Here is a 16,151-nt window from a genome sequence, read left to right on the forward strand (position 1 = left end):
CTCGAAGTAATTAAACGTAGCCGACACAAAGCGCGGGAAAATGTGCACGAGCGAGCCACGATTGGTTTTGGTTTCACTTCTGATTGGTTGAAAAAGTGGCACCAGAACTTTGAACCAATCACTGAATGAAGTAATCATAAACTTTCGACACTCAATTGAAAACTGCTCTATTTGTAGAGTGTGGTATAATAGCTCATACAATTGTGTACCATGATGACAAATGCAATCAAAACTCTTGAATAGCATTATCAGTTTTTACTAGTAGTAATATTTTATAGTGGCCAAAGTGGCCATGTTGCCATTATCACTCATTATTTTTACACCAAGGTTCTCATAACAAGAACCCAACTAATCAGAAAAGGTAGCCTGCAAGGAAGCTCGCACGGCCAGTACAGAATGCCGATTTTAGGCTGAAAATAAGCAAATAACTTAGACTTCCTCAAAAAGCTTGTTTTGCAAACAAATTCAGGTATTGGTAAGTCTGTTGATGAAGGACTGAAACATCTAGTTTGCTGAAAGGATAGCTGCCTCATCTTCTTTTCCCTCTTTTATTTCCAGCAGGTGGCCTTTGAAGCTGAAACTTAGGTTGTGCACTAAATGCTGATACTCCACTGCCCAGCGCAGTCCCTCCAAGGCCTGTGCCTCCAGAACCAAAAGCACCACCTGGTGTGGAACCCAGACTTGGGGTGCCAAAACCAGTGTTAGTCCCAAAACCAGTCGCCCCGAGCCCTGTGGTGCCTAAAGTGCTGGTGCCCAGTGGTGTGCCAAATGCTGAGCCAGTAGTTAGGCCGGTGCCACCCAGACCTGATGTTGTACCAAAACTGGTTCCCAGAGATGAAGTTCCAACAGCTCCAAGGGATCTGACCATGCCAACAGGGTGTGCTTGAAGAGTTCCAAGTCCCAATGCCTGGGGACCTAACAAAAGCAAAAAGAACTGAATGAGATGATGTTAAATATGTCAAATCTGCTGCAAAGCCATAACTCAACTGTACCTGCCAAATTTGTCCCTGTAGTAGCTGAGAATGAATTTGATGACAACATTCGAAAAGGACTAGGACCAAGACTAAATTCTGCACCTGTGAGAGATATAGTGAAATATAAATGTCTGATCATTGTGACCATTCTTTTAGTTGCCAATTCCTATGAGTTAATAGAGTGGAGAGGTAGGTTCCTTTCATGTCAGGTACATGGGTGATGTTTACAGACACCACTTTCAATATCATACTTGACATGCAAACCCAAGCTTATATATACAGGTCACACTGAAGTTAAAGGAGTTTACTCCAAAGTGACAATCCTTTTTTTATCGATCAATAGAAAGTTCATGAGGAGAACAGCTTTTAATCAAAATTTCAATCTTGAAATAGCTTTCTAACCTTGTGAAATCCTTGTTAAAGATATGCACATGCAGGCCGCCATCTTCGATTATACATGAAGTCATTGAGCTCATCTGTTCCTCTTCTCTCCGAAATGTCAACAACATGAATAGTGTTTCATCCGTCTGACCTATTTGAGCAATTTAGTTTGCTGAACAAAAATGCAAGACTGGAATACGAAAAGGAATCCCGACAGCTTTGTGTGTTCAAGCTTCCTGCAATACTTCAGTTGAGCTCAAAGACATCACGTATAATCCAAGATGATGGCCTGCATGTGTGCATTTTTGACAAGAACTTCACAAGGTTACAAAGCTATTTCAAGATTGAAATTTGGTTAAAAGCTGTTCTCCTCATAAACTTTCTATCAATCGATTAAAAAGGATTGTCATTTTGGATTGATCTTCTCCTTTAAGAAAACCACCAATTCCTTTGCATGAAATTCTGTTGCTTTGTTCAGTTTTATGGACAAGGTAAATTGTAACTGATTGTCAAAACAAATTTACAGGTTTTCACTTAAACTCTCCCTATTACCATCCAGAACTGACCCCACATAGCCTGGCCACTGTCCCCTGTCCTGGGCAGCACCACCTGCCCGCCTGGCAGATACAATTCCATCAAATGATGCAGTTTTTATGTTATGAATGAACGGTAAATAAAAAATCGGGGCTGTCAATAAATTTGAAAGTAGAGGGCTAAAAAATTAAAAGTAGGCGGCCATGAAAGTGAGCTTGGATCACTTGACTGAGGACGGAAAAACGTTCTTATTAGGGCTTGCCACCACAGTGCGAACGCCATGTTGTTTCATCAGATTAAGCACAAGACAGGGAACTATTCAGTTAAATGTTCCTGGCGTTCCACACCATTCACGGGAATGATCGAGCGAGAGCAGTTTCTTTGTAATTTCTCTTGTTTAATCCTCGTAAAATTTGCCGTCAATTCCACTCAAAACTGGGATAACAATGTTTTAAAAGTTTCTTCGATGATAATTTAACAAGTGTGAGATTTTTCATGTTGACTGGTGGTAAAATGAGACAAAAGTAACTGGCTGAAGATGGCTTACTAGCCAGTGGTTTTGGCCGGCTACCGGCCCTTATTGACAGCCCTGTAAATTATTCTTGGTTTTCACATGACATCACGGCAGCCATGTTGATGCACCGACTAATTCCTCTGGTAATTAAACATTATTGTTGTGCAAACGTTTTCTTTTGTTTTCGTTGAGAAACATGGCTGTTGATCACGTGAGTGACAACCAACAATAGCTAAAAAAGCTACTGACCGTAGAAACAAAACATAATCCTCACTGACTTCTTGACACTCTAACTTATAAAAGGCATAGTTGACTAAGTTACTTACTTGTCTTTGACAGATCCTTTGAACTGCTTGCAAAAACATCTGTACTGTCCTTGAAGTAAGCTCTTCTGTAGTTGAGATACTGCTCTTTTTGTACCTACAATTATGAACAATCCAGTCAAAAAAAATTACTAAGCCACAGTTTTTTTTAAATTTGCTATTTTTGGAAATCCCATTATACAGTTCATTTTGGGGGGCGAGTTGCATTAAACAATGAATATCCATTTCACCGAGGCATGGTACAGTTCCAAGAGAGTAAATGATGTGTATTGTTTTTATGTAAAGAACCCCTCAAAACGTATTACATTGTGGGGAATGGGAAAACAGTCTATGTATCTTTTGAGTTAAGATTAATGACCCCATAAATTTTTCAACAACATTTTGAAGAGTTCATAGACCAGCCTCTGCTTTGGTCAGCAAAAAAGTGAAACTGTTGGTAATCTGAAATAGATGTATACAGCTATCTGCACTGTGGGACAAAAGTGATCCTCACACTTTTGAGACAAATGAATAAATATTAAATTGTTTTAATTGTCCTGATAAGGAAGAGGAGGATCACGTCTACCTTTTTATTTGGTAGAGCCCAAAGACGTCTCAAACTTGGCCATTTTATCAGTTGTAACATACTTATTTTTAAATAATGCCTTTGAGACTGGGTCACAGTATTGCATCATCTTGTTAAATCATGCACTACGCATGTCTTGTATTCTAACTAAGATGGCGGACTGTCACACATGTTTTGCCAATCCTGTTGGATATTGCGATGTTGTTATGTTAGTCTGAGAAACCTATATCAGTTCTACTTTTCCCAAGTCTGATAATGGTACAAGATGTTTGGAAGCAAACTGGATCAGGTGATAGGAATTGCAAAAGGTCTCCTCATCAAGCCATTTCTGGGGGTTTAACAGACGATTTATATTGTAAAAATGGAACTGTAACCAGGATAAGACTTATTAAAATGTAAAAACGTTCTCTGGTTAAAAAACAGTTAAAAGCAATCATGAGCTTTCGGCTATCAGTCTACAGCCTTTAACGAATGAAAAAATTTTTGTAAGCGAGTGGACGGAATATATACGAAAAGGGGTGCGAAAAAATTCTTATAAAAGTGTAATACAAAAAGAGGTGTGAAGAAGGAGTGAAAAATAATGTAAAAAAGCGACTAATTACAATAAAATGGAGTATTGCCCAGGCAACAGCTTAGAGTTATTATCTGCGTCGAAAGCTTTTGCTGTATGCCATGATTCTAGTGTTTTTCGAAGTCAGTGGAGTGGTTGTTTTGCCACGCATGGTTAGCAACGTTTGAGCCCTTTACATAATTCTTCAAATTTCGTTGGTGTTTTTTTTTTTTTCAAACCCGAAAAAAGGAACACCAACGAAATTTGAAGAATTATGCAAAGGGCTCAGACGTTGCTAACCATGCGTGGCAACAACCACTCCATTGACTTCGATAACGCTTGTCTTATTGACAAAGGCAATTACTGCGTTCGAAAAACACTAGAATCATGGCATACAGCAAAAACTTTCGACGCGGATAATAACTCTAAGCCGTTGCCTAGGCAATACTCCATTTTATTGTAATTAGTCGCTTTTTTACATTATTTTTCACTCCTTCTTCACACCTCTTTTTGTATTACACTTTTATAAGAATTTTTTCGCACCCCTTTTCGTATATATTCCGTCCACTCGCTTACAAAAATTTTTTCATTCGTTAAAGGCTATAGACTGATAGCCGAAAGCTCATGATTGCTTTTAACTGTTTTTTAACCAGAGAACGTTTTTTGTGTTGGTTTATCACAGGCAAAAGCAAAGAACTGAATAAAAATGTCAGTGAAACTATCTTCTTCATCATGCAACTTTCTCACCTTAACAGCCTCATGAATTTCGTGAAGCTGAGCTGCAAGGGCAATGAATGTTTCATGAACCTTATGCAAAACATGGGATAGATCTGCGAGAAAAAAGTAGAGTATGAGGAGTATAAGAGCCACATGATTGACACGAATGGCTCTTCAAGCCATCATACAGAATGGATTGACTGAAGCAGGGTGGGTGCAGTGCTGAGAGCATTGGGCTTACATCAACATTGATCAGGTTCACAATCCGGACGACACCACAAGTGGGTTGAGTTTAATAGTTCCCATCTTATCTCCACAAGGTTGCACCACCAGCACTTCAGTTTAACCATCTCCTCAAAAACCAAAATTTAACCCTTTGCCACCTAAAACTGTCTAATAAAATTATTTTACTCATCAATGGACAACCCTTTAAAGGGGCAGTATCATGGGAATTATCCCATTTATTTTGACCACAAATTTACTAAATAAATTTTCACTGACTTTGTAAATCTTAAATTGCTACTGGATCATCGCAGTGACATAAAAATTGATTAAAATTTAAAAGAAAAATGAGTTACAGAGTTCATCTAAGATGCAAGAGAAGAATTTGAAAACATCGGCCTGACGTTTTCAAGTTGGCATTCATTTTAATCTTGGTTACGCGTAACAAAGACACTTTTAAAGGATGGTTTCTGTGAGCTAAAATAGTAGTTTTGAAGAAAATTTGGCCATTAATTTTTGTTTGCCATCGGTAAACAGGTCTCCTTTCCTTTCCAGTTTTTTACTAACAATCCATGACACTGACCTTTAAAGGATGGTGCCTGCCTACTAATGTTATTGTGCATACGCTCTGCACATCTCGAGATACTAGGATTTCCTACTGGTGGTGCTTACAAATGCACAGATAATTTTTTCGCGGTTTAAAACTATGCGGAGAAAAGAAGAGGCTAGTAGGTGCTCTTGGTATCCACAAAGAAAATGGGGAGAAACCATGCATTTTTCAGAGATATTTCAGCTTCACTTTGGAAAAGAATGCCATACATTGTATTTTAAAGCTTTTTACAAATATTGTTGATGAATTAATTATCTTAATTGAAAATTGCGTGGTTACCCCAATGGCCACAAACAAATGACAAAAATAAATTTACCCATTTGAAGCAAATGTGAATGTAACAGAATCCAACTCCAAAAAGATCAGCACCAGGGTGAGTTATTTTATTCAATGACAGTATTATTGAGTTAATTGGTAAAATTACTGTATGGATTGTCACAATGATTGACCAGACTTTTGGAGGCAGTGTGACCCAGTGGGTTGGATGCTTGCCTTAAAGTCCAGAGTTCCCAGGTTTAAGACCCATTCTAGCCAGTCATTGAATTTGTTTCTGGTAGTCCCTGGTTCAACTTCTAGGCTGTACTTGTAAATAGCCAACTGATTTGTCTCCTACCAGTGAGGATTCTTAAACATTCTTGTTGTTGTTCTGTTCTGTCATTCTGTTGATTGTGTTTCGTTGACCCTGAGAAGCCCCTATGGGGAGTGGTCAATTAAGTATGTACTGTATGGACAACTGGTATGTTTGAATAGTATGTTGTACTGTTCAAATTTATGGAGACTGTAAAGTTCAGTACCGGTAATTATACTTGTGAAACTATTTTTTGTATAGGGTGAAACTATATAGCATGTTTAAGCTAATAGATTGAAATATTTGAATTAAATTTTAGGTTTTTTGTATTTAACCTTGACACCCAAACCAGCCTAAACCAGCCAGACTTACCATTTTACTCTGTCTAACGCCAGACGATTTTACTTGTCAATGGGGAGTCAATAGGTTAATCACCCACTGAAAAACCATGTCCCCATTAACTCTTTGACACCCACCCGGCCTAAACTGGCCAGATTTTACTCGTCAATGGGGAACCCCCGGGAGTCAATTATGGGTTAATTTATTGCCTTTTAGTTTTAAGGCCTCAAACCCAGAACAACTGAGTCTGCTGAAGAAGCTCCTGCCTCTTTGCTTTATTGTGAAAACAACTGCATATTGTTGCATCTTAGTCACAAATGAATGAACTCCAATACCATGTGAAGAATTTTTCATACATTAGGAATTGAAGGAAAATCTCATACTTGATTCGGGCAGAAAAAGTGCCATAAAATCAGTCTGTCTCCAAACCCCAACGAAAAATACCTCACACAGTATTTGAGGCAGTATAATCATCTACTAGAACTGAAAATTTGGAAGCGATATCTTAAAACCTGTAGGGACAGGAGGTCTGAGAAATTATTTTAGCATCAAAATAAAGCTCCAGAAAATCAAGCATAAAGATTTCGCGTGCAGTTCACAGTCTGCTAAATAACTCCGCCCCCTAATTGAAAGCCAATCATGCTGAGCCAATCAGCATTCGGGGACATGCTAAGGTAGCAGACTGTGCATGAATGCTGTCCCGATCCTTTCATGTGCGATTGACATGATACAGAATTCATTTTTCGCGTGAGGATTATGGCAGGAAACAAAGAAAGGCGATTTTAGTTGTTTTAAAAATTTTAAATTATCAATTTTTCAGAATTTTTTCGGTTAAAAGTACTTCACAGCCCACTGTAAGTAATTTGAGTCAGACACCCAAATTTTCCTTTACCAAGACCTTAAATAAAGTGACTTAACCTTTTTACCTTTCACCATAGAAAATTTTACCGACAGTCATTCACAATGCAAAAATAATTAATGTGAGCATTTGTACTAATCCATTACATATATTTACAGCTGTGAAAAACAAAGTTAATTAATTAATGTAGTTCCCTCAGCAACATACAAGGCTGGTATCAATGGAGGCAGATGGTGCACCCTGTACGTCCATCCCTCTGTCATTACTCATGACGAGTATTTAAAGCTATAGCTACACAGATCAGAGAAAAGTCGAAACAGACATTGAAGTCACCGAGGATCAAACTGGGCACCTCTTGGCACTCCCAAAGCAACGAACTAACCAACTGAGTAACACCTGCTCTTGGCCTGCCAACTGTTGCCATGAATATGAAATCTGTGTATTGAAAAAAAAAAAAGCTATTTTGAAGGCAAAGGGATTCAATACCCAAGGTTACCTTGTGGAGTCAGTGTTTGGCCTTGTGAAAGCGATGCAAGGTGACTCTCAGTGATTTCAATTTGTTTTCTGTAAATTTGCATCCTTTCTTCAAATGATTCCACCAGACGCTGAAAGTATTCCTGTGGGGCTATGTTCTCATGCTGAAGCGCTTGAGGAATGTCATTGGTCCTTTGAGCAATTTCAGCATTCTTTAGTTCCTACAACAAAGTCATGCAAGCCGAAAACCATTTATCATAAAACCACACGGAAAAACAAAAGGAATATTGAAAACGTTGAATTATTGAAAAGGCCACAGGTAGCTCATACCCTGGCTGATGTCCAGTTTTGAGCCACCTACAGAACTTTGCCATTTATACATTTTAATCCACACATTCATTTCAAAAGGAAATACCACAATGGTAAGCTCAGTTGAGATACAGAGAAGAAAAATAGCAAAGATGCCTCTCCTAATTCTCATTTTTAAGTTAATTTATTTCAATTATTTAGATTGAAAAGTCTTTAAATTTTGAACATAATGTAACACTAGTTAACCCTATCAAGTCGGCAGGTTTATAACACAGGTCACATTTCACAAGTCACTCATTAAAAGCTATTGTTTTTCCTCTACTAAATCAACCCAAAACCTTAACCTTAACCTCTGGAGTAAGTTACATCGTTTTTAGGCCTCACAAGGTCTAATGAGCCCTCAGTTTATTATTAGTAAAGGTTCTGTAATGACTGACCTGTGAAAAGTGACTTGCACTTTAAACCTGTTGTTCTCTAGTACTTTAAATTAAAGTACTCATGAAAATTAATGCCATGGAAAGCTTAAAGTTCCTGCAATTTTCAAAATGTTTTTAAACCCAAAGAAAAGACCCAAACTCAATACTCAGGTGGACTCCATTTGCCTCGAAGTTTTTTAATCCATTCGCGACATAGCAATTCCCATGCTTAAAATTATTTGTACTGCTTAAGTTAAAGCCTACATTTTGCATTATACTTGATGCTCATGTCAATTTCTTTACATTTGATAATAAGGGCATTCATGTTAATTTTAAATAATTTACCTGTGATACATCCATTTTAAGATTTTCTACAGCACAGCCATCTCTCTGAATGCTGTTGGACACCAGAGCCAGTGCCTGGAAAAAGGAAACATGCATCAACATGCATCCACCTGAAGTTAGACCTTTGTCACCTAGATCTGTCACATACTGAGTCCAGAATTTAACAAAATTCTGTTTTAACCTGGATAGCTACTAAATAAACGAACACAAAAAGAGTTTACATTCCACAAGAAACTTTTCTATTCCAGAAATGTGAAAATTGTCTAATTTAAAAAAGATTAAATTTTACAAAAAAAAAAAAAAAAAAGCACACCTGTCTGAGGGCAACGGTTTCTTCTCGCACTTTATCAAGTGCACTTCCAGACACTCGAGAAATCTCATCTTTGTGCTCCTTTTGTTCTTTGACATATTTTCTGTGAAAAAAAGGTAATTTAAAACTCTTATTTTAAATAATCACCAGTATTGTGAACAACAACATTAATAATAATAACAATAATAATAATAATAATAATAATAATAATAATAATAATAATCTACTTCATATTAGCCCTAGGCCCAAGGAATGGGCTTGGCTATTGTGTTGTAAATCGGCATAAAGTTAAAGGAGATGATGATGATAATAATAATAATAATAATAATAATAATAATAATAATAATAATAATAGTAACCAAATAAATAATGATGATGCTGATACAATAAAAATAATTATAACAATAACAACTCTAAATATTCCCCACTTACTTGATATGCTCTGCTATTTCATTTAATGGGTTTGGCAATGGCGAATCTTTTACATCCCTGAAATGGAAAAGAATGCTAATTTTAAACACATCAATTCTTTAGCATCACTTTTAAGGGCTCTTAGTAAATCTGAGATCATCTCTGACTATATTGTGGTTATATATTCTAAAACAGACTAGTTGATTAGTATATACTAACAGTAAGATAATATAGCACAAAAAGATCATTTAAACTCATGGAGAGTGGGAGTTAGAGAGATTGCTGCCAAAGTGGGGTAAATCCAGCCACCCCCGTCTACGGGGATAAACCCGGATCAAAATTGGATTGATGATGATGATGATGATGATGATATTCCTGCAAAGATTAAAACATTTTCGAGCACAAATTCTGCACGAATTGCTCGGAGGTGAATAGCAAAGGATATCCGGAGTTTGAGCAGCCAATCAGCTCATGGGGTCAACGCTATCCACTGTTTTAGCATATACTAATGCTGGTTAGCGCTAACCATGCTTCGAGCAACCCAGGCCAGATGATTTCACTTGTCAACTGGGGGTGTCCTAGGGCATTTGAGGTGACAGTCAATGGGCTAACATCTCCACAAAACACCTGGCCCCAGTTGTTCGAAGGGTGGAAAGCTCTATCCACTGGATAACTCAATTGGTTTTGCTACACTAGTGTTCAACTGCTGGATAGTGATTTATCCAGTGGATAGAGTTATCCACCCTTTGAACAAGCCAGGCCTGGTTAGAATCAGCTATTTGATTAAGTAAATTCCGTGATGCAGTGCTAGTCAAAGACCGACATTTCACACTTGTTCACCATAGAGTCTCCAGTGGATCAGTGGTTACAGAGTCCCACTAGATCACAGAGAGTTGTGGGTTTAAATCCCATCTGGAGCTCAGATTTTTTCGGAGTTTCCAATGGGTCTAATTTCATATAACATTCTTACATTTGCTCACTTTGGCAGAATTCTAATCCCATGATAAAGCATTGCTTACAAAGATCAATAAAGTAAAAAGCACCATTTCAAATTGAAAGCCAAAACAAGATCGGGAAAGCTAAAATGTTCCAGCTAGAATTTACTGGTTATCCCATAGACCCATGTCTATCTATCAAGCTTTAACCAATTGACTGCTGGGAGTGAGACTCAATAGATTTCAGTTTGCCTAACGCCGGATGATTTAACTCATCACTGGGGGCAGCGGCTTAGGAGTTGGTGGGTGGGTTCAAGCCCTCAAAAGAATAAATACCTCTTACTAACCGAATTCGAGGCCCTTACTGTAAGTTACGGACTGAGTTTTTTTGCGCTGGGCCATAAATCAACGGGAAAATAACGAGGATCCATAACTTACAGTACGGACCCAGAAAACGAGGTTGGTAAGATAATTATTTATTATACCTCTGAGATTAATCCGGCAGGCAGGCAAGGAAACTAGTCAAAGTCAAGCGGAAGGTCCAACTGCCACAAAGACTGCCATGTCAAAATCCAAAAAACTAAATCTTCCTGGCTGTCTGAAATAGTTGCTTACAAGATTCAAACAGTCTTACAAGTTTATGTAACAGAAAAGACAGGAAAAACTTGCTAAATGATGTTTCATCAAAATTCTAAATTTAGTGGGCTCTACAGAGGGGCGTAAAGAATACAGCCCGCTAATTTAGCCAATCACAGTATGCGTACTATCTGAGAGATATATTAATATTGCTAACTGGGTGAAGACTAACACTCAAATGTCAGCTTCCAAATTCCCTAGAGGTTAATTTATTTTCGTCAATCCAAGGAATCACTGATAAAATTAATGGCTGTATTCAATTTGCAAATTCACGTCTTTAAATTAAAACAGATAGGTCATAGAACAACGGCAAAAAAATAAAAAAACTTTCAATCCTTTTTACTCACTGAGAACAACAATATGGTAGGTTAATACTCAACAAATACACTCAACAAACTTTGCTTTTGAAGTTTACTTCTTCCTAATTTGAACTCTACAAGAAATATAACAGCACATTTTAGAGTAAAACCGATCTTGGCTTTCACAGTCAAGTTTTATAACATACACAAAATATCCTAAAAGCTATATTAAATACCTATACGGATGTCACTGAGGAAAACCTCAAAATTAATAATTATATACTTTCACTGACTATCGCTTACATATAAATAGGCTAGACAAACTCCAAAAGACTTAACAGGTTGGTGCAGTTTAATAGGCTATACTTATTGTGCTAACATTTTGCACACTTAGAATACAATTTGATGAAACCATAATTTGAAAAATAAGTCACTAACAAAGCGTATGTTTGAAGAGTGCATATTGCAACAAAATGATAATTTACCTCATGTTTTTTTCCTTTGTGCTCAGAAAACTGTGCCTGCACAGTTTACCAAAACAAACCTTCTCTTTGCTACGATAATCTTTGTCACAACATATTTGTATGTTAAACGGAGTACTAGTGATACTTTGTCTCATAAGAAAAGTATTGCACGTCATATACTTAGTGCATTTTTACTAAATTGCAAACTGCTTAAAACCTTAAATAATACTAATGGTCTCTGTCAACTTACATACTAAGACCACTTTCCACTGTTGTGTTACCACACTTGATTGGATAAATGAAGAAAAATTCTTGACTGTCCATGGCCTTTTCAATTCAAGATTACACTCTTCACTGTAGAATCTTTAAATAGTAGTTGCAACGACTCTGTCTCAGAGCAACCCATATGCATTCTAACTAAATTATAAGTGTAGACTCCTGCCTTGGACAGGAATTGTCTTGGAGAAATCAGCCCTTGAGCAAAGTGTACATAAAAATGACAGCCATCTGATATGAACATTTTTTCTCATAGAGTAATCAGTAGATATTAGCCAAAAAAAGGGTCAGTAAACAAGATGGAGTACTGAACAGACTAAAAACTCTCCTACCAACTTCCGCAAAATTGCAGTTGTATAAATCTGCCTTGATACCATGGCCTCCAGGATGTTACATTCTTGCACAGCCACTATTTACCAGCTACTTAGGGCCAGCACTCTGGGCAAAGTTAACTAAAAACGAAAGGATGATAGAATCCTTGCCAGCAATTAGAACCATGATACTACAGAAATATTTATCAGATGAACTTGATGAATGTGGAAAAAATTGTTATCTCTGAACAACTTAGTGTTTAACTGATCAGAATAATTTTTTTTTGGTGTACATGTCTACAATGAAAACAGTTCATTGAAAATGTCTTTCTATGCTACTCTAAGATACTGACATAAGTTTTAAGGATAACACTGTAAATATTTTAATTTCTTTCTTAGAGATTGTCCCCAATTAGTACCTTACACATTAATAAAGGATATGGATGCATGCTACTCTTAGACCTAAGTCAAAAATAAAGTTTGTACAGTATGTTGTATGTAGGGGAAGAAAAATGAAATTAGTGATGAGAGGACTTCATCACTACCAGAAATCATTTATTGTTAATGCTGGATACTTTTGTTGACATCCTGATGCACCCTTTAACCCGTAGATTCCTCAGATTCCTCGGAAGATCGTTCATCCTCTGATTCTGACTCTGATGAGAGTAGTTTGTTATAGGTGTCAATAAAAGGTTCTTCAACACAAAAATCCAAGGCAGATAAGAAATAAACAGCAATAAGGAGATTGCCGATCTTTGGGATAAGCTTTTCCGGTATGCTCTGGCTGATACTCTTCTTCACAAGCTCTGTCACTGGGCCCAACCTCTCAAGTTCAAGTGGTTTTTCCCTTGCTGCTAACTTTATCAATTTACCATCTGGTAAGGTAAATTGAAGTTCTACTTCATCCCAGGTAGGATAACTTGCTCCATCCCCATGCATACCACCAAACACCTCCATAGTTTTGCCGGAAATGCACTTAAACAGAACTTTGCTCTGCACATACTTGTCAGCGATTGACCCAGCATCGTAGCCACTCTGTACAAGAGATGTTCGCAGAATCAGCTGGAGGACAAGTTCCTTTGGTAGTTTCTTAAAACTGTAGTCATTTGCAATGCCATAAAAGTGCTTAAGGTCATTTTGTAGAGCTCCAAAACTCTCCTTATCTGATCTTAGAGCTAACAATGTAATGCTCTCTGCAATGATCTTGGCATGCTTTGAATCTTGTTCTTTACCAGCTTTCCATTCGGACGCTAACTTCTCCACACTGTTTTCTTCCTCTAGCTTCTTGTGGAACTGATCTATAGAAGGTTGTGTTGAGGCTGGAGAGGGCTTTGCGTTTCTAGATGTATCTTTAAAACAGAGCTTGTGTTCTACATCCAGGTTGGGCCCATGTGGAAAAAAGAAGCAAAACCAAATAAAGAATCGGCCAGAGATTGGTTTAACGGTCTCACCCAGTTCTTTCTGCAGAAGTTCTATCACCTCTTTCATCGAATCCACGACACCTGCAACTTCCTCATCTCCCATGTACATGTAGTCTTCGGGGTGATAGCTTGAAAATCGTTCCGATCTTACATTTAAATCTCCACACGTTACGAAGATGCTTAGTTCTCGGTCGTAGTTATGACCATAATCGCCAAAGTGGGAAGTTTCGATTTTCATTTCCTTCGCACACTTAGGCAAATGTAGGGTGATCTTTCTGCATTCTGTGTAACAGGTGGCTCTTGGTTCTCCCTCTTCTCTTGACGACTCCTCACTGCGGAGCCACGTAAAGAGTTTAGCGACGACAGGACCACTGCGTTGCCAAACACCTATCACTTTGTCGTAGGTTAGCAAACGCTTTGAAGCTGTAAGATGCGCTGAACGGCCAAGAAGATCATCAAGCTTGCGACGTCTGTGGTAATCGTCACCTATTTCAACTATGTAACGCTTGATAGAATTCGCGGCTTTCGCCTTCAAAAGTTTAGGATGAAGGACGCTTTTGGCATTCTTGGTTAGCTGATAAAATCTCTGACAAGTGAGGGTAAAACTTTGGAAAGAATAAGGGTCATCTATGAAACAAACAACCCTGAGCAGGCAATCGTCTGTGATTAACAGCAACGACGCCATTTTTGAGTTCGGGATTGAGCGGCACTTTCCCAGGTCTTCTCGGTCAACCCATTAGACTCCAACCCCAAGCTGTACTGTAGGGCTTTCCAGGTTACTTTTGATAAAATCTGTCTGGTATTATTATTACTACAAAAAAACTGAATTTAAGGTTTTTGGATACTTAAGCATGGAATTAGGAAATCAATCTGTGACCTTCCAAGGTGATATCTAAACCATGCCAAATTATTTGTCATAGTCTTATTGATGCTATAGACTTGGAAGTATTTGAGTCTGAGCGTCGATTTCAAAACATTTTCTTTTTAGATACCTTATGCATGAAGCTCCACTACCAATCTCCCATAATACCACACCTCCCCTGTTGCCACTTAGTGTGGCACTAATTTCTCGAGCATTGAACTGGCAAAAACTTGTTCATGACTTCAGGAAAGAGGCTTAAGGGGGGCATTTAATAATAAATTGCATACATATGGAGCATTACTTTGAAAAGCCAAATTAACTAAATTATACATGTATAATAGAAGGTTACAATATTAGTGTACATGTAAAAAGTCAAAAGTGATTAACAAAAGAGTACTTAAATGATCTATTCCAAGTCAAGTGTGGAGGAGGAAGAAGATATAATCTAGGAAACATTGCCTTTGAAGGCCACATTATTGAGACTCTACAGATGATTTTTCTTGTCAACTGGGGGCATTCTCAGGGATTTGAGGTGACAGTCAATGGGTTAACATCTCCACAAAACACCTGGCCCCGGTTGTTCGAACTGCATCACAGTTACAAAGTCAAATAACTGATTCAAACTAGGCTTTGGTTGTTCAAACGATGGATAACGCTATCCACTGGATAACTCAATAATATTATTGGTTTTGCTAGTATTTGTCAGCTGGATAGTGATTTATCCAGTGGATAGCATTATCCATGCTTTGAACAAGCAAGGCCTAGTTAGAATTGGCTGGTATTTTTTACAGGTCACAGGTCACAGGCCATTATTTACCATTACAGAACGTATCCTAAACATTCATAAAAGTTAATGTTAGGCCTAAACAAAAGTTGAATGTTTAGGACACTTTCTCCATTGGTAAATAATGACCTGTGGTCTGTGACCTGTAAAAAATACCAGCTGGGTTAGAATAGGGTATTTGACTTAGTGACTGCCTGATGCAGTTCTAGTCAAAGACCCACTTTTCACACTTGCTCACCATAGAGTCTCCAGTAGTTCAGTGGTTAGAGCGTCCGACCAGATCACAGAAGGTTGTGGGTTTAAATCTCATCTGGAGCTCAGATTTTTTCAGAGTTTCCAATGGGTGCAATTTTTATGTAACATTCTCACATTTGGTCACTTCGGCAGAATTCTGATCATATGATAAAGCAATGCTTACAAAGATCAATAGAGTAAAAAGCCCAATATCAAATTGAAAGCCAAAAGAAGATATGGAAATCTAAAATGTTCCAGCTAGAATTTACTGGTTATCCCATGGACCCATGTCTACCTATCAACCTTTAACCCACTGACTCCTGGGATTGAGACAATAGATTTCAGTCTGTCTAACGCCAGATGATTTCACTCATTACTGGGGGCAGTGGTTCAGGAGTCGGCAGGTTTAAGTGCTCAAAAGAATAAATGTCTTACTGAGTTTGAGGTCCGTACTGTAAGTTACAGACTGAGTTTTCTGTGCTTGGGCCGGGAACATCACAAGCATCTG

General features: G+C 37.9%; 2 protein-coding genes across 2 annotated transcripts in view; both read right to left on the reverse strand.

The window, feature by feature from the left end:
* LOC138016840 (nucleoporin p58/p45-like) overlaps positions 1-16,151 on the reverse strand; it is a 34,770-nt gene that overhangs the window by 686 nt on the left and 17,933 nt on the right. The window contains exons 2-9 of the mRNA XM_068864017.1: positions 9,443-9,499; positions 9,014-9,113; positions 8,701-8,775; positions 7,653-7,851; positions 4,589-4,671; positions 2,730-2,823; positions 993-1,076; positions 1-915 (exon numbers count right to left, since the gene is read on the reverse strand). The exon at positions 1-915 is cut by the window's left edge and continues 686 nt beyond it. Of these exons, the coding sequence (XP_068720118.1) occupies positions 530-915; positions 993-1,076; positions 2,730-2,823; positions 4,589-4,671; positions 7,653-7,851; positions 8,701-8,775; positions 9,014-9,113; positions 9,443-9,499 (1,078 nt within the window). The 3' untranslated portion in view covers positions 1-529. The remainder of the gene's footprint in view (positions 916-992; positions 1,077-2,729; positions 2,824-4,588; positions 4,672-7,652; positions 7,852-8,700; positions 8,776-9,013; positions 9,114-9,442; positions 9,500-16,151) is intronic.
* On the reverse strand, positions 11,391-14,482 carry LOC138016843 (uncharacterized). The gene has a single exon (XM_068864019.1). It carries the CDS (start codon positions 14,446-14,448, stop codon positions 12,943-12,945), a length of 1,506 nt encoding a protein of 501 aa, XP_068720120.1. The 5' UTR covers positions 14,449-14,482; the 3' UTR covers positions 11,391-12,942.

This window comes from Montipora capricornis, chromosome 9 (assembly GCF_036669925.1).
Source record: "Montipora capricornis isolate CH-2021 chromosome 9, ASM3666992v2, whole genome shotgun sequence".
Taxonomy (NCBI): Eukaryota; Metazoa; Cnidaria; class Anthozoa; order Scleractinia; family Acroporidae; genus Montipora; species Montipora capricornis.

Coding starts and splice junctions, on each gene's coding strand:
- LOC138016843 (XM_068864019.1), bottom strand. CDS start 14,448: ATGGCGTCGTTGCTGTTAATCACAGACGATTGCCTGCTCAGGGTTGTT.